Genomic DNA, 23,455 nt, shown 5'->3' with positions numbered 1-23,455 from the left:
TGCACTTGAAATGTTTGTATCAATAGCTCAAGTGGAAAGCTTATTAACACCAAGGCTTGCTGAACAACAAAAGTGGAGTTATTTTGTAAATTGGAGAGGCGGTCCTGGTCAAAATATTGAAGAAGATTTAGCACAGGAAATAACAAATAAAATCAGTAAAAATATTGTACATCATATGGGACCAAACAAAACCTTTAGTTCTATTAGTAAAATATGCAAAGCAACAAGTGGGATTTAAGAAATAACTGAAAATTACGATAAAGAACTGGAGAAACATGCAAAATCTGTTCAACATGCAACTGCTAATAGTAAAAATGATGAGATCGAAATAATTGAAGAATTGCTGAGAGTAAAACCCTTCGATTCGATACCTGATAGATTTCATGCAAGCTTTTGCAATATAAAGAGTAATCCACTACGCTATTTAAATGTGAGTGACTTTCATAAATGGCTTGATAATCATAAAAATGAAATAGGTATTTATCAGTAAAATATTCTTACACACAATGTGTTATATATATATACATTATTAGAATGTGAATACGCATAAAAACATAAACTTTTTATTGCAAGCTGGACTTTAAAAAATATTGCTGATATAGGATGTCTAAAATATCTTTACAGATAAATGTTGTTTGACCCCATCAAAAATCTTATTTGATTATAAATTTGTTGCATAATCAAACTAGCTATCTAGAGTATATATATACACAATCTGCTTCACAAAAATTCTAATGGTCCAACCTTACCAATAAAAAATGTTTTCAACAAAATAAAAGAAGAAATAAAAACTATATATATTATTTATATACTTATAGATTCAAATATTTTCTGATGACATCAAAAATTTTTGTCGAATACCTTTCATCCCAAACATCAAATTTATGCAATAAATCACGTTCACAAGTTATTAAATGAAAATTGTTGGAAATTTTTCCAATAACATCATGTGTCAAATTAAACTCAAATGTTAATAAATGAGAGTCTTCTTCCTTTTCAACATTAATCATTTCTAGCTCTAAACGTATTGATTCTCTATCAATATCTGACATTTGTATATGATGAACAGGAGAAAAATCTTCAGTTGTCGTAGGATTACAGTTTTCACAACAATTGTCTTGTGTTTCGCATTTAAAACTGAAGTATTTGAGCAATGATTTTCTGAGACAATCAGTCTCTTGACAATATTTTTTAATTGATTCATCCATTTTTAAATTATTTTTACTGATGTCAGAGTTGTTGTAGTACAATATGGCATTTGATTGTGCACCATTTCTCCCTGCACGTCCAATTTCTTGTATGTAACTTTCCAGTTTTGATGGGGGAGAAATATGAATAATGTTAGTAACCTGAGGTACATTAACACCCATACCAAAAGCAGTGGTTGCAAATACTACCCTTATTCGAGAGTTTAAGGATTTCAATTCTTCCAAAATATCTTCTTTCATACACGAAGTGGTTGATGCATGAAATTGAGCATACAATTTAGCTCTTGGAGTTATCTCGTTTTCACAGAAGGGATTTTCAATAACCATATCAAAAAGTTTATATGCATATCCACAATATTTTAAACCCATATATATAATTGTGATAGGGTAATCTCGTCTTGTTTCGTTTAATTCTGTTGCTATTAGTAATAGAATTTGTTCATAACTTTTTACACCATAGTTGTTTGGAAGTCGTTTTTTTACACTTAGAAACACATTTCTACGATTTGGTGAGGCTTTTACAATTTTGCAGTTCTGTAGAGATAAGTCTTTTATAATTTTGGAAATCATTTTATCTCCCGCAGTTGCGGTTAATGCAAGCATAGAGCGATCTTGAAAGATGGTGTTTAAGACAACCAAATCTTGAAAGCTTTTTCTAAATTCCAGTCCCCTGAAACGATATAAAAACATAATATATATATATATATATACCTAAATATGTAAATTATAGTATATACATAGTAACAAAAAGAGTATATATATACATTTATATTTTTAGCTGATAGTTTTTGTACATTTTGTAGCTAGCTATATATAAAATTTACTTACCACAATTCCACACAATGTGCCTCGTCTACTACACATGCAACAACATTATCCTGATAAATTTTTGATTTTAGTAAATTTCTTCCTGTGTGTGACAAAAATGCTTCTGGATGTCCAAATAAAAAATCAATATCTCCATTTTTTATTTCATGTGAAACTTTGAAATTTGGTTCGACAGGATCTTCCGTATTCAAATGTGCAAAAGGATCTTCTGTACATTCTTCCCTTTCATAAGTAAGTGTAGCAACTTCTACACCTCTTTGGCTCAAAATTTTTTGTTGATCCTCAATGATAGCGTTGAGAGGGCTAACAACAATCACTATGTTTCTTTTCTTCTGTAAAGGCATTACAAAATGAAGTAACTGGTACAAAATGGATTTCCCATATCCAGTAGGCAAAACCGCAAGAGTATCGTTTCCATTAATTAGTTGTTCAAAGCAAATGATTTGTTTGGGCTTTAACACAAAATTTGGGTCAAAACCTTTCTCTAGAGCAAGTCGAAGTTTGGAAAAAAGTTGTATTATATTTTCCATCTTGTTAGCCAGCTAACTAAATTTTTACTCGCCATATGCTTGTTTTTATGCTCAGTTACCTTCCTATATTCCTTCCGTAAAATCTGGACAAGCAAGACAAACGGCTCTTTCAAAAATACCCACTATAGGTGGGTATTTTGACCGGCCAGTCCCAGAGCTACTTCTTTCGCGCCAGCCACATATCAGAAAGAGAAAAAGAAGCCCTGGGAACGAGATTGCAAAACTGGCAAAACAGGAATAAAGTTTTAAACAACTTGTGAACATTTTGAAATTTGAAATCGGGAAAGTTAACAACGTGTGCTGAGGTATTTTGGCATGCTAAGCGTTCTTATGACAGTAATTCTCGCACATGCGCAGCACGAGCAAATGAATCAACACCATAAGCAATAAAAACACGCACATTATGGCCTCTGTAGGCAATGTTGAACAGGTTACAGATAAAAAAACTCACACTATTTCTAGGTCCCTGAGTTTAAGGTATGTATCATCTCTACGGTATTCGTCAATTTCGTTATTTTTCGATTCGGTTGGGGGTCGGGAACATTTAGCTAAAAGATTGAAATTTTTTCACCATGTGAGGTATCACGCAGAATCCCGAGGAACCACTCCATACGTACATTTGGAACTCGACTCCGAAAGTTAAGATCATGTTGAGAAGATTAAAGGCCTTGTCAATACTGGGAAGCACTGAGTATCATTATGAATGCGTCGGTACTGCGCGGACATCGTAGACTCAGTTTTCTCGGTCCAGACAAGCACCCGTTGCAGTTTTTCATCGGAAAACTTGCATTGCGCAAACGTTTGACAGGCAAGGTCTTGAAAAGTACGTCTTCCCTAAGCATACCCGTGTTTTCAGAGAAGGTTACAGCTTCTTTTATCGTTGCACTGAAATTCTCCTCTAAAGTTCAAAATTTGCAAAATAAGGAGAAAGTTAAAAACAATTTAAGAACATTTTGAAAATTCAAATCGGGAAAGTCAAGAACGTTTGATGAAGTATCTTGGTATGTTGAGCGTTCTTATGAGTAAAAGCCTTGTAGTACAGTCATCTTTGTCGTACTAAGTTCGCGCTTCCTGATAATTAAGGTGCAATCTTAAGCAAATACTAACAAGCTATGCAGGCAAGAGTGCATTGAGAGAATTGTTGAATTAACGGATTTGTTGCCTAAAAATGTCTGTATAGTCATCATTTTCGAGCAGCAAGAAGTAACTCCAGTATCTCTTTACGGATTGTTTGTTTGATGATCATCTTTTTTTCACCCGAGATGTCTCCTCAAAGTAGATAGAATACGAACAGTCCTACTTTTATTTTGATTACACTGAAGCGATTTTGTAACCACGGTCATTCCAGTTTTAATTTCTGAGCGCTTCCCCAGTTTATCTGTGTCATCGAGGTGTTCAGTAATTCCCGCACATGCGCAGCACGAGCAAATGAATAAACACCATAAGCAATAAAAACACGCGCATTATGGCCTCTGTACGCAATGTTGAACAGGTTACAGATAAAAAAACTCACACTATTTCTAGGTCCCTGAGTTTAAGGTATGTATCATCTCTAAGGTATTCGTCAATTTCGAAATTTTTCGATTCGGTTGGGGGTCGGGAACATTTAGCTAAAAGAATGATTTTTTTTCACCATGTGAGGTGTCACGCAGATTCCCGAGGAACCACTCCATACGTACATTTGGAACTCGACTCCGAAAGTTAAGATCTTGTTGAGAAGATTAAAGGCCTTGTCAATACTGGGAAGCACTGAGTATCATTATGAATGCGTCGGTACTGCGCGGACATCGTAGACTCAGTTTTCTCAGTCCAGACAAACACCCGTTGCAGTTTTCCATCGGAAATCTTGGATTGGGCATTCCTCACACAGGACAGGTCTTAAAAAGCACGTCTTTCCTAAGCATACCCGTGTTCCTAGAGAAGGTTACTGCTTACAAGTTTTACCTTGCTTCTGCAGCAGTCCCAAGGATGGTCAAAGATTTCTGCTTCTTTTAGCGTTGCACTGAATTTCTCCTTTAAAGTTCAAAACTGGCAAAACAGGAATAAAGTTTTAAACAACAACATTTTGAAATTTTAAATCGGGAAAGTTAACAACGTGTGCTGAGGTATTTTGGCATGCTAAGCGTTCTTATGACAGTAATTCTCGCACATGCGCAGCACGAGCAAATGAATCAACACCATAAGCAATAAAAACACGCACATTATGGCCTCTGTAGGCAATGTTGAACAGGTTACAGATAAAAAAACTCACACTATTTCTAGATCTCTGAGTTTAAGGTATGTATCATCTCTACGGTATTCGTCAATTTCGTTATTTTTCGATTCGGTTGGGGGTCGGGAACATTTAGCTAAAAGATTGAATTTTTTTCACCATGTGAGGTGTCACGCAGAATCCCGAGGAACCACTCCATACGTACATTTGGAACTCAACTACGAAAGTTAAGATCATGTTGAGAAGATTAAAGGCCTTTTCAATACTGGGAAGCACTGAGTATCATTATGAATGCGTCGGTACTGCGCGGACATCGTAGACTCAGTTTTCTCGGTCCAGACAAGCACCCGTTGCAGTTTTTCATCGGAAAACTTGCATTGCGCAAACGTTAGACAGGCCAGGTCTTGAAAAGTACGTCTTCCCTAAGCATACCCGTGTTTTCAGAGAAGGTTACAGCTTCTTTTATCGTTGCACTGAAATTCTCCTCTAAAGTTCAAAATTTGCAAAATAAGGAGAAAGTTAAAAACAATTTAAGAACATTTTGAAAATTCAAATCGGGAAAGTCAAGAACGTTTGATGAAGTATCTTGGTATGTTGAGCGTTCTTATGAGTAAAAGCCTTGTAGTACAGTCATCTTTGTCGTACTAAGTTCGCGCTTCCTGATAATTAAGGTGCAATCTTAAGCAAATACTAACAAGCTATGCAGGCAAGAGTGCATTGAGAGAATTGTTGAATTAACGGATTTGTTGCCTAAAAATGTCTGTATAGTCATCATTGTCGAGCAGCAAGAAGTAACTCCAGTATCTCTTTACGGATTGTTTGTTTGATGATCATCTTTTTTTCACCCGAGATGTCTCCTCAAAGTAGATAGAATACGAACAGTCCTACTTTTATTTTGATTACACTGAAGCGATTTTGTAACCACGGTCATTCCAGTTTTAATTTCTGAGCGCTTCCCCAGTTTATCTGTGTCATCGAGGTGTTCAGTAATTCCCGCACATGCGCAGCACGAGCAAATGAATAAACACCATAAGCAATAAAAACACGCGCATTATGGCCTCTGTACGCAATGTTGAACAGGTTACAGATAAAAAAACTCACACTATTTCTAGGTCCCTGAGTTTAAGGTATGTATCATCTCTACGTTATTCGTCAATTTCGAAATTTTTCGATTCGGTTGGGGGTCGGGAACATTTAGCTAAAAGAATGAATTTTTTTCACCATGTGAGCTGTCACGCAGATTCCCGAGGAACCACTCCATACGTACATTTGGAACTCGACTCCGAAAGTTAAGATCTTGTTGAGAAGATTAAAGGCCTTGTCAATACTGGGAAGCACTGAGTGTCATTATGAATGCGTCGGTACTGGGCGGACATCGTAGACTCAGTTTTCTCAGTCCAGACAAACACCCGTTGCAGTTTTCCATCGGAAATCTTGGATTGGGCATTCCTCACACAGGACAGGTCTTAAAAAGCACGTCTTTCCTAAGCATACCCGTGTTCCTAGAGAAGGTTACTGCTTACAAGTTTTACCTTGCTTCTGCAGCAGTCCCAAGGATGGTCAAAGATTTCTGCTTCTTTTAGCGTTGCACTGAATTTCTCCTTTAAAGTTCAAAACTGGCAAAACAGGAATAAAGTTTTAAACAACTTGTGAACATTTTGAAATTTGAAATCGGGAAAGTTAACAACGTGTGCTGAGGTATTTTGGCATACTAAGCGTTCTTATGACAGTAATTCTCGCACATGCGCAGCACGAGCAAATGAATCAACACCATAAGCAATAAAAACACGCACATTATGGCCTCTGTAGGCAATGTTGAACAGGTTACAGATAAAAAAACTCACACTATATCTAGGTCCCTGAGTTTAAGGTATGTATCATCTCTACGGTATTCGTCAATTTCGTTATTTTTCGATTCGGTTGGGGGTCGGGAACATTTAGCTAAAAGAATGAATTTTTTTCACCATGTGAGGTGTCACGCAGAATCCCGAGGAACCACTCCATACGAACAATTTGGAACTCGACTCCGAAAGTTAAGATCTTGTTGAGAAGATTAAAGGCCTTGTCAATACTGGGAAGCACTGAGTGTCATTATGAATGCGTCGGTACTGCGCTGACATCGTAGACTCAGTTTTCTCAGTCCAGACAAACACCCGTTGCAGTTTTCCATCGGAAATCTTGGATTGGGCATTCCTCACACAGGACAGGTCTTAAAAAGCACGTCTTTCCTAAGCATACCCGTGTTCCTAGAGAAGGTTACTGCTTACAAGTTTTACTTGACTTCTGCAGCAGTCCCAAGGATGGTCAAAGATTTCTGCTTCTTTTAGCGTTGCACTGAATTTCTCCTTTAAAGTTCAAATCTGGCAAAACAGAAATAAAGTTTTAAACAACTTGTGAACATTTTGAAATTTTAAATCGGGAAAGTTAACAACGTGTGCTGAGGTATTTTGGCATGCTAAGCGTTCTTATGACAGTATTTCTCGCACATGCGCAGCACGAGCAAATGAATCAACACCATAAGCAATAAAAACACGCGCATTATGGCCTCTGTACGCAATGTTGAACAGGTTACAGATAAAAAAACTCACACTATTTCTAGGTCCCTGAGTTTAAGGTATGTATCATCTCTACGGTATTCGTCAATTTCGAAATTTTTCGATTCGGTTGGGGGTCGGGAACATTTAGCTAAAAGAATGAATTTTTTTCACCATGTGAGGTGTCACGCAGATTCCCGAGGAACCACTCCATACGTACATTTGGAACTCGACTCCGAAAGTTAAGATCTTGTTGAGAAGATTAAAGGCCTTGTCAATACTGGAAAGCACTGAGTATTATTATGAATGCTTCGGTACTGCGCGGACATCGTAGACTCAGTTTTCTCAGTCCAGACAAACACCCGTTGCAGTTTTCCATCGGAAATCTTGCATTGCGCAAACGTTTGACAGGCCAGGTCTTGAAAAGTACGTCTTCCCTAAGCATACCCGTGTTTTCAGAGAAGGTTACAGCTTCTTTTATCGTTGCACTGAAATTCTGCTCTAAAGTTCAAAATTTGCAAAATAAGGAGAAAGTTAAAAACAATTTAAGAACATTTTGAAAATTCAAATCGGGAAAGTCAAGAACGTTTGATGAAGTATCTTGGTATGTTGAGCGTTCTTATGAGTAAAAGCCTTGTAGTACAGTCATCTTTGTCGTACTAAGTTCGCGCTTCCTGATAATTAAGGTGCAATCTTAAGCAAATACTAACAAGCTATGCAGGCAAGAGTGCATTGAGAGAATTGTTGAATTAACGGATTTGTTGCCTAAAAATGTCTGTATAGTCATCATTGTCGAGCAGCAAGAAGTAACTCCAGTATCTCTTTACGGATTGTTTGTTTGATGATCATCTTTTTTTCACCCGAGATGTCTCCTCAAAGTAGATAGAATACGAACAGTCCTACTTTTATTTTGATTACACTGAAGCGATTTTGTAACCACGGTCATTCCAGTTTTAATTTCTGAGCGCTTCCCCAGTTTATCTGTGTCATCGAGGTGTTCAGTAATTCCCGCACATGCGCAGCACGAGCAAATGAATAAACACCATAAGCAATAAAAACACGCGCATTATGGCCTCTGTACGCAATGTTGAACAGGTTACAGATAAAAAAACTCACACTATTTCTAGGTCCCTGAGTTTAAGGTATGTATCATCTCTACGGTATTCGTCAATTTCGAAATTTTTCGATTCGGTTGGGGGTCGGGAACATTTAGCTAAAAGAATGAATTTTTTTCACCATGTGAGGTGTCACGCAGATTCCCGAGGAACCACTCCATACGTACATTTGGAACTCGACTCCGAAAGTTAAGATCTTGTTGAGAAGATTAAAGGCCTTGTCAATACTGGGAAGCACTGAGTGTCATTATGAATGCGTCGGTACTGCGCGGACATCGTAGACTCAGTTTTCTCAGTCCAGACAAACACCCGTTGCAGTTTTCCATCGGAAATCTTGGATTGGGCATTCCTCACACAGGACAGGTCTTAAAAAGCACGTCTTTCCTAAGCATACCCGTGTTCCTAGAGAAGGTTACTGCTTACAAGTTTTACCTTGCTTCTGCAGCAGTCCCAAGGATGGTCAAAGATTTCTGCTTCTTTTAGCGTTGCACTGAATTTCTCCTTTAAAGTTCAAAACTGGCAAAACAGGAATAAAGTTTTAAACAACTTGTGAACATTTTGAAATTTTAAATCGGGAAAGTTAACAACGTGTGCTGAGGTATTTTGGCATGCTAAGCGTTCTTATGACAGTAATTCTCGCACTTGCGCAGCACGAGCAAATGAATCAACACCATAAGCAATAAAAACACGCACATTATGGCCTCTGTAGGCAATGTTGAACAGGTTACAGATAAAAAAACTCACACTATATCTAGGTCCCTGAGTTTAAGGTATGTATCATCTCTACGGCATTCGTCAATTTTGTTATTTTTCGATTCGGTTGGGGGTCGGGAACATTTAGCTAAAAGAATGAATTTTTTTCACCATGTGAGGTGTCACGCAGAATCCCGAGGAACCACTCCATACGTACATTTGGAACTCGACTCCGAAAGTTAAGATCTTGTTGAGAAGATTAAAGGCCTTGTCAATACTGGGAAGCACTGAGTGTCATTATGAATGCGTCGGTACTGCGCGGACATCGTAGACTCAGTTTTCTCAGTCCAGACAAACACCCGTTGCAGTTTTCCATCGGAAATCTTGGATTGGGCATTCCTCACACAGGACAGGTCTTAAAAAGCACGTCTTTCCTAAGCATACCCGTGTTCCTAGAGAAGGTTACTGCTTACAAGTTTTACTTGGCTTCTGCAGCAGTCCCAAGGATGGTCAAAGATTTCTGCTTCTTTTAGCGTTGCACTGAATTTCTCCTTTAAAGTTCAAAACTGGCAAAACCGGAATAAAGTTTTAAACAACTTGTGAACATTTTGAAATTTTAAATCGGGAAAGTTAACAACGTGTGCTGAGGTATTTTGGCATGCTAAGCGTTCTTATGACAGTAATTCTCGCACATGCGCAGCACGAGCAAATGAATCAACACCATAAGCAATAAAAACACGCACATTATGGCCTCTGTAGGCAATGTTGAACAGGTTACAGATAAAAAAACTCACACTATTTCTAGGTCCCTGAGTTTAAGGTATGTATCATCTCTACGGTATTCGTCAATTTCGTTATTTTTCGATTCGGTTGGGGGTCGGGAACATTTAGCTAAAAGAATGAATTTTTTTCACCATGTGAGGTGTCACGCAGAATCCCGAGGAACCACTCCATACGTACATTTGGAACTCGACTCCGAAAGTTAAGATCATGTTGAGAAGATTAAAGGCCTTGTCAATACTGGGAAGCACTGAGTATCATTATGAATGCGTCGGTACTGCGCGGACATCGTAGACTCAGTTTTCTCGGTCCAGACAAGCACCTGTTGCAGTTTTTCATCGGAAAACTTGCATTGCGCAAACGTTTGACAGGCCAGGTCTTGAAAAGTACGTCTTCCCTAAGCATACCCGTGTTTTCAGAGAAGGTTACAGCTTCTTTTATCGTTGCACTGAAATTATCCTCTAAAGTTCAAAATTTGCAAAATAAGGAGAAAGTTAAAAACAATTTAAGAACATTTTGAAAATTCAAATCGGGAAAGTCAAGAACGTTTGATGAAGTATGTTGGTTTGTTGAGCGTTCTTATGAGTAAAAGCCTTGTAGTACAGTCATCTTTGTCGTACTAAGTTCGCGCTTCCTGATAATTAAGGTGCAATCTTAAGCAAATACTAACAAGCTATGCAGGCAAGAGTGCATTGAGAGAATTGTTGAATTAACGGATTTGTTGCCTAAAAATCTCTGTATAGTCATCATTGTCGAGCAGCAAGAAGTAACTCCAGTATCTCTTTACGGATTGTTTGTTTGATGATCATCTTTTTTTCACCCGAGATGTCTCCTCAAAGTAGATAGAATACGAACAGTCCTACTTTTATTTTGATTACACTGAAGCGATTTTGTAACCACGGTCATTCCAGTTTTAATTTCTGAGCGCTTCCCCAGTTTATCTGTGTCATCGAGGTGTTCAGTAATTCCCGCACATGCGCAGCACGAGCAAATGAATAAACACCATAAGCAATAAAAACACGCGCATTATGGCCTCTGTACGCAATGTTGAACAGGTTACAGATAAAAAAACTCACACTATTTCTAGGTCCCTGAGTTTAAGGTATGTATCATCTCTACGGTATTCGTCAATTTCGAAATTTTTCGATTCGGTTGGGGGTCGGGAACATTTAGCTAAAAGAATGAATTTTTTTCACCATGTGAGGTGTCACGCAGATTCCCGAGGAACCACTCCATACGTACATTTGGAACTCGACTCCGAAAGTTAAGATCTTGTTGAGAAGATTAAAAGCCTTGTCAATACTGGGAAGCACTGAGTGTCATTATGAATGCGTCGGTACTGCGCGGACATCGTAGACTCAGTTTTCTCAGTCCAGACAAACACCCGTTGCAGTTTTCCATTGGAAATCTTGGATTGGGCATTCCTCACACAGGACAGGTCTTAAAAAGCACGTCTTTCCTAAGCATACCCGTGTTCCTAGAGAAGGTTACTGCTTACAAGTTTTACCTTGCTTCTGCAGCAGTCCCAAGGATGGTCAAAGATTTCTGCTTCTTTTAGCGTTGCACTGAATTTCTCCTTTAAAGTTCAAAACTGGCAAAACAGGAATAAAGTTTTAAACAACTTGTGAACATTTTGAAATTTTAAATCGGGAAAGTTAACAACGTGTGCTGAGGTATTTTGGCATGCTAAGCGTTCTTATGACAGTAATTCTCGCACATGCGCAGCACGAGCAAATGAATCAACACCATAAGCAATAAAAACACGCACATTATGGCCTCTGTAGGCAATGTTGAACAGGTTACAGATAAAAAAACTCACACTATTTCTAGATCCCTGAGTTTAAGGTATGTATCATCTCTACGGTATTCGTCAATTTCGTTATTTTTCGATTCGGTTGGGGGTCGGGAACATTTAGCTAAAAGAATGAATTTTTTTCACCATGTGAAGGGTCACGCAGAATCCCGAGGAACCACTCCATACGTACATTTGGAACTCGACTCCGAAAGTTAAGATCATGTTGAGAAGATTAAAGGCCTTGTCAATACTGGGAAGCACTGAGTATCATTATGAATGCGTCGGTACTGCGCGGACATCGTAGACTCAGTTTTTTCGGTCCAGACAAGCACCCGTTGCAGTTTTTCATCGGAAAACTTGCATTGCGCAAACGTTTGACAGGCCAGGTCTTGAAAAGTACGTCTTCCCTAAGCATACCCGTGTTTTCAGAGAAGGTTACAGCTTCTTTTATCGTTGCACTGAAATTCTCCTCTAAAGTTCAAAATTTGCAAAATAAGGAGAAAGTTAAAAACAATTTAAGAACATTTTGAAAATTCAAATCGGGAAAGTCAAGAACGTTTGATGAAGTATCTTCGTATGTTGAGCGTTCTTATGAGTAAAAGCCTTGTAGTACAGTCATCTTTGTCGTACTAAGTTCGCGCTTCCTGATAATTAAGGTGCAATCTTAAGCAAATACTAACAAGCTATGCAGGCAAGAGTGCATTGAGAGAATTGTTGAATTAACGGATTTGTTGCCTAAAAATCTCTGTATAGTCATCATTGTCGAGCAGCAAGAAGTAACTCCAGTATCTCTTTACGGATTGTTTGTTTGATGATCATCTTTTTTTCACCCGAGATGTCTCCTCAAAGTAGATAGAATACGAACAGTCCTACTTTTATTTTGATTACACTGAAGCGATTTTGTAACCACGGTCATTCCAGTTTTAATTTCTGAGCGCTTCCCCAGTTTATCTGTGTCATCGAGGTGTTCAGTAATTCCCGCACATGCGCAGCACGAGCAAATGAATAAACACCATAAGCAATAAAAACACGCGCATTATGGCCTCTGTACGCAATGTTGAACAGGTTACAGATAAAAAAACTCACACTATTTCTAGGTCCCTGAGTTTAAGGTATGTATCATCTCTACGGTATTCGTCAATTTCGAAATTTTTCGATTCGGTTGGGGGTCGGGAACATTTAGCTAAAAGAATGAAATTTTTTTCACCATGTGAGGTGTCACGCAGATTCCCGAGGAACCACTCCATACGTACATTTGGAACTCGACTCCGAAAGTTAAGATCTTGTTGAGAAGATTAAAGGCCTTGTCAATACTGGGAAGCACTGAGTATCATTATGAATGCGTCGGGACTGCGCGGACATCGTAGACTCAGTTTTCTCAGTCCAGACAAACACCCGTTGCAGTTTTCCATCGGAAATCTTGGATTGGGCATTCCTCACACAGGACAGGTCTTAAAAAGCACGTCTTTCCTAAGCATACCCGTGTTCCTAGAGAAGGTTACTGCTTACAAGTTTTACCTTGCTTCTGCAGCAGTCCCAAGGATGGTCAAAGATTTCTGCTTCTTTTAGCGTTGCACTGAATTTCTCCTTTAAAGTTCAAAACTGGCAAAACAGGGATAAAGTTTTAAACAACTTGTGAACATTTTGAAATTTTAAATCGGGAAAGTTAACAACGTGTGCTGAGGTATTTTGGCATGCTAAGCGTTCTTATGACAGTAATTCTCGCACATGCGCAGCACGAGCAAATGAATCAACACCATAAGCAATAAAAACACGCACATTATGGCCTCTGTAGGCAATGTTGAACAGGTTACAGATAAAAAAACTCACACTATTTCTAGATCTCTGAGTTTAAGGTATGTATCATCTCTACGGTATTCGTCAATTTCGTTATTTTTCGATTCGGTTGGGGGTCGGGAACATTTAGCTAAAAGATTGAAATTTTTTCACCATGTGAGGTATCACGCAGAATCCCGAGGAACCACTCCATACGTACATTTGGAACTCGACTCCGAAAGTTAAGATCATGTTGAGAAGATTAAAGGCCTTGTCAATACTGGGAAGCACTGAGTATCATTATGAATGCGTCGGTACTGCGCGGACATCGTAGACTCAGTTTTCTCGGTCCAGACAAGCACCCGTTGCAGTTTTTCATCGGAAAACTTGCATTGCGCAAACGTTTGACAGGCAAGGTCTTGAAAAGTACGTCTTCCCTAAGCATACCCGTGTTTTCAGAGAAGGTTACAGCTCCTTTTATCGTTGCACTGAAATTCTCCTCTAAAGTTCAAAATTTGCAAAATAAGGAGAAAGTTAAAAACAATTTAAGAACATTTTGAAAATTCAAATCGGGAAAGTCAAGAACGTTTGATGAAGTATCTTGGTATGTTGAGCGTTCTTATGAGTAAAAGCCTTGTAGTACAGTCATCTTTGTCGTACTAAGTTCGCGCTTCCTGATAATTAAGGTGCAATCTTAAGCAAATACTAACAAGCTATGCAGGCAAGAGTGCATTGAGAGAATTGTTGAATTAACGGATTTGTTGCCTAAAAATGTCTGTATAGTCATCATTTTCGAGCAGCAAGAAGTAACTCCAGTATCTCTTTACGGATTGTTTGTTTGATGATCATCTTTTTTTCACCCGAGATGTCTCCTCAAAGTAGATAGAATACGAACAGTCCTACTTTTATTTTGATTACACTGAAGCGATTTTGTAACCACGGTCATTCCAGTTTTAATTTCTGAGCGCTTCCCCAGTTTATCTGTGTCATCGAGGTGTTCAGTAATTCCCGCACATGCGCAGCACGAGCAAATGAATAAACACCATAAGCAATAAAAACACGCGCATTATGGCCTCTGTACGCAATGTTGAACAGGTTACAGATAAAAAACTCACACTATTTCTAGGTCCCTGAGTTTAAGGTATGTATCATCTCTAAGGTATTCGTCAATTTCGAAATTTTTCGATTCGGTTGGGGGTCGGGAACATTTAGCTAAAAGAATGATTTTTTTTCACCATGTGAGGTGTCACGCAGATTCCCGAGGAACCACTCCATACGTACATTTGGAACTCGACTCCGAAAGTTAAGATCTTGTTGAGAAGATTAAAGGCCTTGTCAATACTGGGAAGCACTGAGTGTCATTATGAATGCGTCGGTACTGCGCGGACATCGTAGACTCAGTTTTCTCAGTCCAGACAAACACCCGTTGCAGTTTTCCATCGGAAATCTTAGATTGGGCATTCCTCACACAGGACAGGTCTTAAAAAGCACGTCTTTCCTAAGCATACCCGTGTTCCTAGAGAAGGTTACTGCTTACAAGTTTTACCTTGCTTCTGCAGCAGTCCCAAGGATGGTCAAAGATTTCTGCTTCTTTTAGCGTTGCACTGAATTTCTCCTTTAAAGTTCAAAACTGGCAAAACAGGAATAAAGTTTTAAACAACTTGTGAACATTTTGAAATTTTAAATCGGGAAAGTTAACAACGTGTGCTGAGGTATTTTGGCATGCTAAGCGTTCTTATGACAGTAATTCTCGCACATGCGCAGCACGAGCAAATGAATCAACACCATAAGCAATAAAAACACGCACATTATGGCCTCTGTAGGCAATGTTGAACAGGTTACAGATAAAAAAACTCACACTATTTCTAGGTCCCTGAGTTTAAGGTATGTATCATCTCTACGGTATTCGTCAATTTCGTTATTTTTCGATTCGGTTGGGGGTCGGGAACATTTAGCTAAAAGATTGAATTTTTTTCACCATGTGAGGTGTCACGCAGAATCCCGAGGAACCACTCCATACGTACATTTGGAACTCGACTACGAAAGTTAAGATCATGTTGAGAAGATTAAAGGCCTTTTCAATACTGGGAAGCACTGAGTATCATTATGAATGCGTCGGTACTGCGCGGACATCGTAGACTCAGTTTTCTCGGTCCAGACAAGCACCCGTTGCAGTTTTTCATCGGAAAACTTGCATTGCGCAAACGTTTGACAGGCCAGGTCTTGAAAAGTACGTCTTCCCTAAGCATACCCGTGTTTTCAGAGAAGGTTACAGCTTCTTTTATCGTTGCACTGAAATTCTGCTCTAAAGTTCAAAATTTGCAAAATAAGGAGAAAGTTAAAAACAATTTAAGAACATTTTGAAAATTCAAATCGGGAAAGTCAAGAACGTTTGATGAAGTATCTTGGTATGTTGAGCGTTCTTATGAGTAAAAGCCTTGTAGTACAGTCATCTTTGTCGTACTAAGTTCGCGCTTCCTGATAATTAAGGTGCAATCTTAAGCAAATACTAACAAGCTATGCAGGCAAGAGTGCATTGAGAGAATTGTTGAATTAACGGATTTGTTGCCTAAAAATCTCTGTATAGTCATCATTGTCGAGCAGCAAGAAGTAACTCCAGTATCTCTTTACGGATTGTTTGTTTGATGATCATCTTTTTTTCACCCGAGATGTCTCCTCAAAGTAGATAGAATACGAACAGTCCTACTTTTATTTTGATTACACTGAAGCGATTTTGTAACCACGGTCATTCCAGTTTTAATTTCTGAGCGCTTCCCCAGTTTATCTGTGTCATCGAGGTGTTCAGTAATTCCCGCACATGCGCAGCACGAGCAAATGAATAAACACCATAAGCAATAAAAACACGCGCATTATGGCCTCTGTACGCAATGTTGAACAGGTTACAGATAAAAAACTCACACTATATCTAGGTCCCTGAGTTTAAGGTATGTATCATCTCTAAGGTATTCGTCAATTTCGAAATTTTTCGATTCGGTTGGGGGTCGGGAACATTTAGCTAAAAGAATGATTTTTTTTCACCATGTGAGGTGTCACGCAGATTCCCGAGGAACCACTCCATACGTACATTTGGAACTCGACTCCGAAAGTTAAGATCTTGTTGAGAAGATTAAAGGCCTTGTCAATACTGGGAAGCACTGAGTGTCATTATGAATACGTCGGTACTGCGCGGACATCGTAGACTCAGTTTTCTCAGTCCAGACAAACACCCGTTGCAGTTTTCCATCGGAAATCTTGGATTGGGCATTCCTCACACAGGACAGGTCTTAAAAAGCACGTCTTTCCTAAGCATACCCGTGTTCCTAGAGAAGGTTACTGCTTACAAGTTTTACCTTGCTTCTGCAGCAGTCCCAAGGATGGTCAAAGATTTCTGCTTCTTTTAGCGTTGCACTGAATTTCTCCTTTAAAGTTCAAAACTGGCAAAACAGGAATAAAGTTTTAAACAACTTGTGAACATTTTGAAATTTTAAATCGGGAAAGTTAACAACGTGTGCTGAGGTATTTTGGCATGCTAAGCGTTCTTATGACAGTAATTCTCGCACATGCGCAGCACGAGCAAATGAATCAACACCATAAGCAATAAAAACACGCACATTATGGCCTCTGTAGGCAATGTTGAACAGGTTACAGATAAAAAAACTCACACTATTTCTAGGTCCCTGAGTTTAAGGTATGTATCATCTCTACGGTATTCGTCAATTTCGTTATTTTTCGATTCGGTTGGGGGTCGGGAACATTTAGCTAAAAGATTGAATTTTTTTCACCATGTGAGGTGTCACGCAGAATCCCGAGGAACCACTCCATACGTACATTTGGAACTCGACTACGAAAGTTAAGATCATGTTGAGAAGATTAAAGGCCTTTTCAATACTGGGAAGCACTGAGTATCATTATGAATGCGTCGGTACTGCGCGGACATCGTAGACTCAGTTTTCTCGGTCCAGACAAGCACCCGTTGCAGTTTTTCATCGGAAAACTTGCATTGCGCAAACGTTTGACAGGCCAGGTCTTGAAAAGTACGTCTTCCCTAAGCATACCCGTGTTTTCAGAGAAGGTTACAGCTTCTTTTATCGTTGCACTGAAATTCTGCTCTAAAGTTCAAAATTTGCAAAATAAGGAGAAAGTTAAAAACAATTTAAGAACATTTTGAAAATTCAAATCGGGAAAGTCAAGAACGTTTGATGAAGTATCTTGGTATGTTGAGCGTTCTTATGAGTAAAAGCCTTGTAGTACAGTCATCTTTGTCGTACTAAGTTCGCGCTTCCTGATAATTAAGGTGCAATCTTAAGCAAATACTAACAAGCTATGCAGGCAAGAGTGCATTGAGAGAATTGTTGAATTAACGGATTTGTTGCCTAAAAATCTCTGTATAGTCATCATTGTCGAGCAGCAAGAAGTAACTCCAGTATCTCTTTACGGATTGTTTGTTTGATGATCATCTTTTTTTCACCCGAGATGTCTCCTCAAAGTAGATAGAATACGAACAGTCCTACTTTTATTTTGATTACACTGAAGCGATTTTGTAACCACGGTCATTCCAGTTTTAATTTCTGAGCGCTTCCCCAGTTTATCTGTGTCATCGAGGTGTTCAGTAATTCCCGCACATGCGCAGCACGAGCAAATGAATAAACACCATAAGCAATAAAAACACGTGCATTATGGCCTCTGTACGCAATGTTGATCAGGTTACAGATAAATAAACTCACACTATTTCTAGGTCCCTGAGTTTAAGGTATGTATCATCTCTACGGTATTCGTCAATTTCGAAATTTTTCGATTCGGTTGGGGGTCGGGAACATTTAGCTAAAAGAATGAATTTTTTTCACCATGTGAGGTGTCACGCAGATTCCCGAGGAACCACTCCATACGTACATTTGGAACTCGACTCCGAAAGTTAAGATCTTGTTGAGAAGATTAAAGGCCTTGTCAATACTGGGAAGCACTGAGTGTCATTATGAATGCGTCGGTACTGCGCGGACATCGTAGACTCAGTTTTCTCAGTCCAGACAAACACCCGTTGCAGTTTTCCATCGGAAATCTTGGATTGGGCATTCCTCACACAGGACAGGTCTTAAAAAGCTCGTCTTTCCTAAGCATACCCGTGTTCCTAGAGAAGGTTACTGCTTACAAGTTTTACCTTGCTTCTGCAGCAGTCCCAAGGATGGTCAAAGATTTCTGCTTCTTTTAGCGTTGCACTGAATTTCTCCTTTAAAGTTCAAAACTGGCAAAACAGGAATAAAGTTTTAAACAACTTGTGAACATTTTGAAATTTGAAATCGGGAAAGTTAACAACGTGTGCTGAGGTATTTTGGCATACTAAGCGTTCTTATGACAGTAATTCTCGCACATGCGCAGCACGAGCAAATGAATCAACACCATAAGCAATAAAAACACGCACATTATGGCCTCTGTAGGCAATGTTGAACAGGTTACAGATAAAAAAACTCACACTATATCTAGGTCCCTGAGTTTAAGGTATGTATCATCTCTACGGTATTCGTCAATTTCGTTATTTTTCGATTCGGTTGGGGGTCGGGAACATTTAGCTAAAAGAATGAATTTTTTTCACCATGTGAGGTGTCACGCAGAATCCCGAGGAACCACTCCATACGTACATTTGGAACTCGACTCCGAAAGTTAAGATCTTGTTGAGAAGATGAAAGGCCTTGTCAATACTGGGAAGCACTGAGTGTCATTATGAATGCGTCGGTACTGCGCGGACATCGTAGACTCAGTTTTCTCAGTCCAGACAAACACCCGTTGCAGTTTTCCATCGGAAATCTTGGATTGGGCATTCCTCACACAGGACAGGTCTTAAAAAGCACGTCTTTCCTAAGCATACCCGTGTTCCTAGAGAAGGTTACTGCTTACAAGTTTTACTTGGCTTCTGCAGCAGTCCCAAGGATGGTCAAAGATTTCTGCTTCTTTTAGCGTTGCACTGAATTTCTCCTTTAAAGTTCAAATCTGGCAAAACAGAAATAAAGTTTTAAACAACTTGTGAACATTTTGAAATTTTAAATCGGGAAAGTTAACAACGTGTGCTGAGGTATTTTGGCATGCTAAGCGTTCTTATGACAGTATTTCTCGCACATGCGCAGCACGAGCAAATGAATCAACACCATAAGCAATAAAAACACGCGCATTATGGCCTCTGTACGCAATGTTGAACAGGTTACAGATAAAAAAATTCACACTATTTCTAGGTCCCTGAGTTTAAGGTATGTATCATCTCTACGGTATTCGTCAATTTCGAAATTTTTCGATTCGGTTGGGGGTCGGGAACATTTAGCTAAAAGAATGAATTTTTTTCACCATGTGAGGTGTCACGCAGATTCCCGAGGAACCACTCCATACGTACATTTGGAACTCGACTCCGAAAGTTAAGATCTTGTTGAGAAGATTAAAGGCCTTGTCAATACTGGAAAGCACTGAGTATTATTATGAATGCGTCGGTACTGCGCGGACATCGTAGACTCAGTTTTCTCAGTCCAGACAAACACCCGTTGCAGTTTTCCATCGGAAATCTTGCATTGCGCAAACGTTTGACAGGCCAGGTCTTGAAAAGTACGTCTTCCCTAAGCATACCCGTGTTTTCAGAGAAGGTTACAGCTTCTTTTATCGTTGCACTGAAATTCTCCTCTAAAGTTCAAAATTTGCAAAATAAGGAGAAAGTTAAAAACAATTTAAGAACATTTTGAAAATTCAAATCGGGAAAGTCAAGAACGTTTGATGAAGTATCTTGGTATGTTGAGCGTTCTTATGAGTAAAAGCCTTGTAGTACAGTCATCTTTGTCGTACTAAGTTCGCGCTTCCTGATAATTAAGGTGCAATCTTAAGCAAATACTAACAAGCTATGCAGGCAAGAGTGCATTGAGAGAATTGTTGAATTAACGGATTTGTTGCCTAAAAATCTCTGTATAGTCATCATTGTCGAGCAGCAAGAAGTAACTCCAGTATCTCTTTACGGATTGTTTGTTTGATGATCATCTTTTTTTCACCCGAGATGTCTCCTCAAAGTAGATAGAATACGAACAGTCCTACTTTTATTTTGATTACACTGAAGCGATTTTGTAACCACGGTCATTCCAGTTTTAATTTCTGAGCGCTTCCCCAGTTTATCTGTGTCATCGAGGGGTAAGCAATAAAAACACGCGCATTATGGCCTCTGTACGCAATGTTGAACAGGTTACAGATAAAAAAACTCACACTATTTCTAGGTCCCTGAGTTTAAGGTATGTATCATCTCTACGGTATTCGTCAATTTCGAAATTTTTCGATTCGGTTGGGGGTCGGGAACATTTAGCTAAAAGAATGAATTTTTTTCACCATGTGAGGTGTCACGCAGATTCCCGAGGAACCACTCCATACGTACATTTGGAACTCGACTCCGAAAGTTAAGATCTTGTTGAGAAGATTAAAGGCCTTGTCAATACTGGGAAGCACTGAGTGTCATTATGAATGCGTCGGTACTGCGCGGACATCGTAGACTCAGTTTTCTCAGTCCAGACAAACACCCGTTGCAGTTTTCCATCGGAAATCTTGGATTGGGCATTCCTCACACAGGACAGGTCTTAAAAAGCACGTCTTTCCTAAGCATACCCGTGTTCCTAAAGAAGGTTACTGCTTACAAGTTTTACCTTGCTTCTGCAGCAGTCCCAAGGATGGTCAAAGATTTCTGCTTCTTTCAGCGTTGCACTGAATTTCTCCTTTAAAGTTCAAAACTGGCAAAACAGGAATAAAGTTTTAAACAACTTGTGAACATTTTGAAATTTTAAATCGGGAAAGTTAACAACGTGTGCTGAGGTATTTTGGCATGCTAAGCGTTCTTATGACAGTAATTCTCGCACATGCGCAGCACGAGCAAATGAATCAACACCATAAGCAATAAAAACACGCACATTATGGCCTCTGTAGGCAATGTTGAACAGGTTACAGATAAAAAAACTCACACTATTTCTAGGTCCCTGAGTTTAAGGTATGTATCATCTCTACGGTATTCGTCAATTTCGTTATTTTTCGATTCGGTTGGGGGTCGGGAACATTTAGCTAAAAGATTGAATTTTTTTCACCATGTGAGGTGTCACGCAGAATCCCGAGGAACCACTCCATACGTACATTTGGAACTCGACTCCGAAAGTTAAGATCATGTTGAGAAGATTAAAGGCCTTGTCAATACTGGGAAGCACTGAGTATCATTATGAATGCGTCGGTACTGCGCGGACATCGTAGACTCAGTTTTCTCGGTCCAGACAAGCACCCGTTGCAGTTTTTCATCGGAAAACTTGCATTGCGCAAACGTTTGACAGGCCAGGTCTTGAAAAGTACGTCTTCCCTAAGCATACCCGTGTTTTCAGAGAAGGTTACAGCTTCTTTTATCGTTGCACTGAAATTCTGCTCTAAAGTTCAAAATTTGCAAAATAAGGAGAAAGTTAAAAACAATTTAAGAACATTTTGAAAATTCAAATCGGGAAAGTCAAGAACGTTTGATGAAGTATCTTGGTATGTTGAGCGTTCTTATGAGTAAAAGCCTTGTAGTACAGTCATCTTTGTCGTACTAAGTTCGCGCTTCCTGATAATTAAGGTGCAATCTTAAGCAAATACTAACAAGCTATGCAGGCAAGAGTGCATTGAGAGAATTGTTGAATTAACGGATTTGTTGCCTAAAAATGTCTGTATAGTCATCATTGTCGAGCAGCAAGAAGTAACTCCAGTATCTCTTTACGGATTGTTTGTTTGATGATCATCTTTTTTTCACCCGAGATGTCTCCTCAAAGTATATAGAATACGAACAGTCCTACTTTTATTTTGATTACACTGAAGCGATTTTGTAACCACGGTCATTCCAGTTTTAATTTCTGAGCGCTTCCCCAGTTTATCTGTGTCATCGAGGTGTTCAGTAATTCCCGCACATGCGCAGCACGAGCAAATGAATAAACACCATAAGCAATAAAAACACGCGCATTATGGCCTCTGTACGCAATGTTGAACAGGTTACAGATAAAAAAACTCACACTATTTCTAGGTCCCTGAGTTTAAGGTATGTATCATCTCTACGGTATTCGTCAATTTCGAAATTTTTCGATTCGGTTGGGGGTCGGGAACATTTAGCTAAAAGAATGAATTTTTTTCACCATGTGAGGTGTCACGCAGATTCCCGAGGAACCACTCCATACGTACATTTGGAACTCGACTCCGAAAGTTAAGATCTTGTTGAGAAGATTAAAGGCCTTGTCAATACTGGGAAGCACTGAGTGTCATTATGAATGCGTCGGTACTGCGCGGACATCGTAGACTCAGTTTTCTCAGTCCAGACAAACACCCGTTGCAGTTTTCCATCGGAAATCTTGGATTGGGCATTCCTCACACAGGACAGGTCTTAAAAAGCACGTCTTTCCTAAGCATACCCGTGTTCCTAGAGAAGGTTACTGCTTACAAGTTTTACCTTGCTTCTGCAGCAGTCCCAAGGATGGTCAAAGATTTCTGCTTCTTTTAGCGTTGCACTGAATTTCTCCTTTAAAGTTCAAAACTGGCAAAACAGGAATAAAGTTTTAAACAACTTGTGAACATTTTGAAATTTTAAATCGGGAAAGTTAACAACGTGTGCTGAGGTATTTTGGCATGCTAAGCGTTCTTATGACAGTAATTCTCGCACTTGCGCAGCACGAGCAAATGAATCAACACCATAAGCAATAAAAACACGCACATTATGGCCTCTGTAGGCAATGTTGAACAGGTTACAGATAAAAAAACTCACACTATATCTAGGTCCCTGAGTTTAAGGTATGTATCATCTCTACGGCATTCGTCAATTTTGTTATTTTTCGATTCGGTTGGGGGTCGGGAACATTTAGCTAAAAGAATGAATTTTTTTCACCATGTGAGGTGTCACGCAGAATCCCGAGGAACCACTCCATACGTACATTTGGAACTCGACTCCGAAAGTTAAGATCTTGTTGAGAAGATTAA

The 23,455-nt window shown here is 39.2% G+C and overlaps 1 protein-coding gene across 1 annotated transcript; it reads right to left on the bottom strand.

Moving 5' to 3' along the window:
* Positions 1 to 256: 256 nt before the first annotated feature.
* Positions 257 to 2,566, bottom strand: LOC130645965 (uncharacterized). The gene is made up of 2 exons (XM_057452092.1): positions 2,037 to 2,566; positions 257 to 1,878 (listed from the first exon to the last, which is right to left on the bottom strand). The coding sequence occupies exons 1-2, from the start codon at positions 2,564 to 2,566 to the stop codon at positions 813 to 815; spliced, it is 1,596 nt and encodes a 531-aa protein (XP_057308075.1). The 3' UTR covers positions 257 to 812.
* Between the last annotated feature and the right edge of the window lie 20,889 nt (positions 2,567 to 23,455).

Source organism: Hydractinia symbiolongicarpus, chromosome 5 (genome assembly GCF_029227915.1).
Source record: "Hydractinia symbiolongicarpus strain clone_291-10 chromosome 5, HSymV2.1, whole genome shotgun sequence".
Lineage (NCBI taxonomy): Eukaryota > Metazoa > Cnidaria > Hydrozoa > Anthoathecata > Hydractiniidae > Hydractinia > Hydractinia symbiolongicarpus.
Note: the sequence above shows the minus strand (reverse complement) of the source record. Positions and strands in the feature narration are given on the sequence as shown.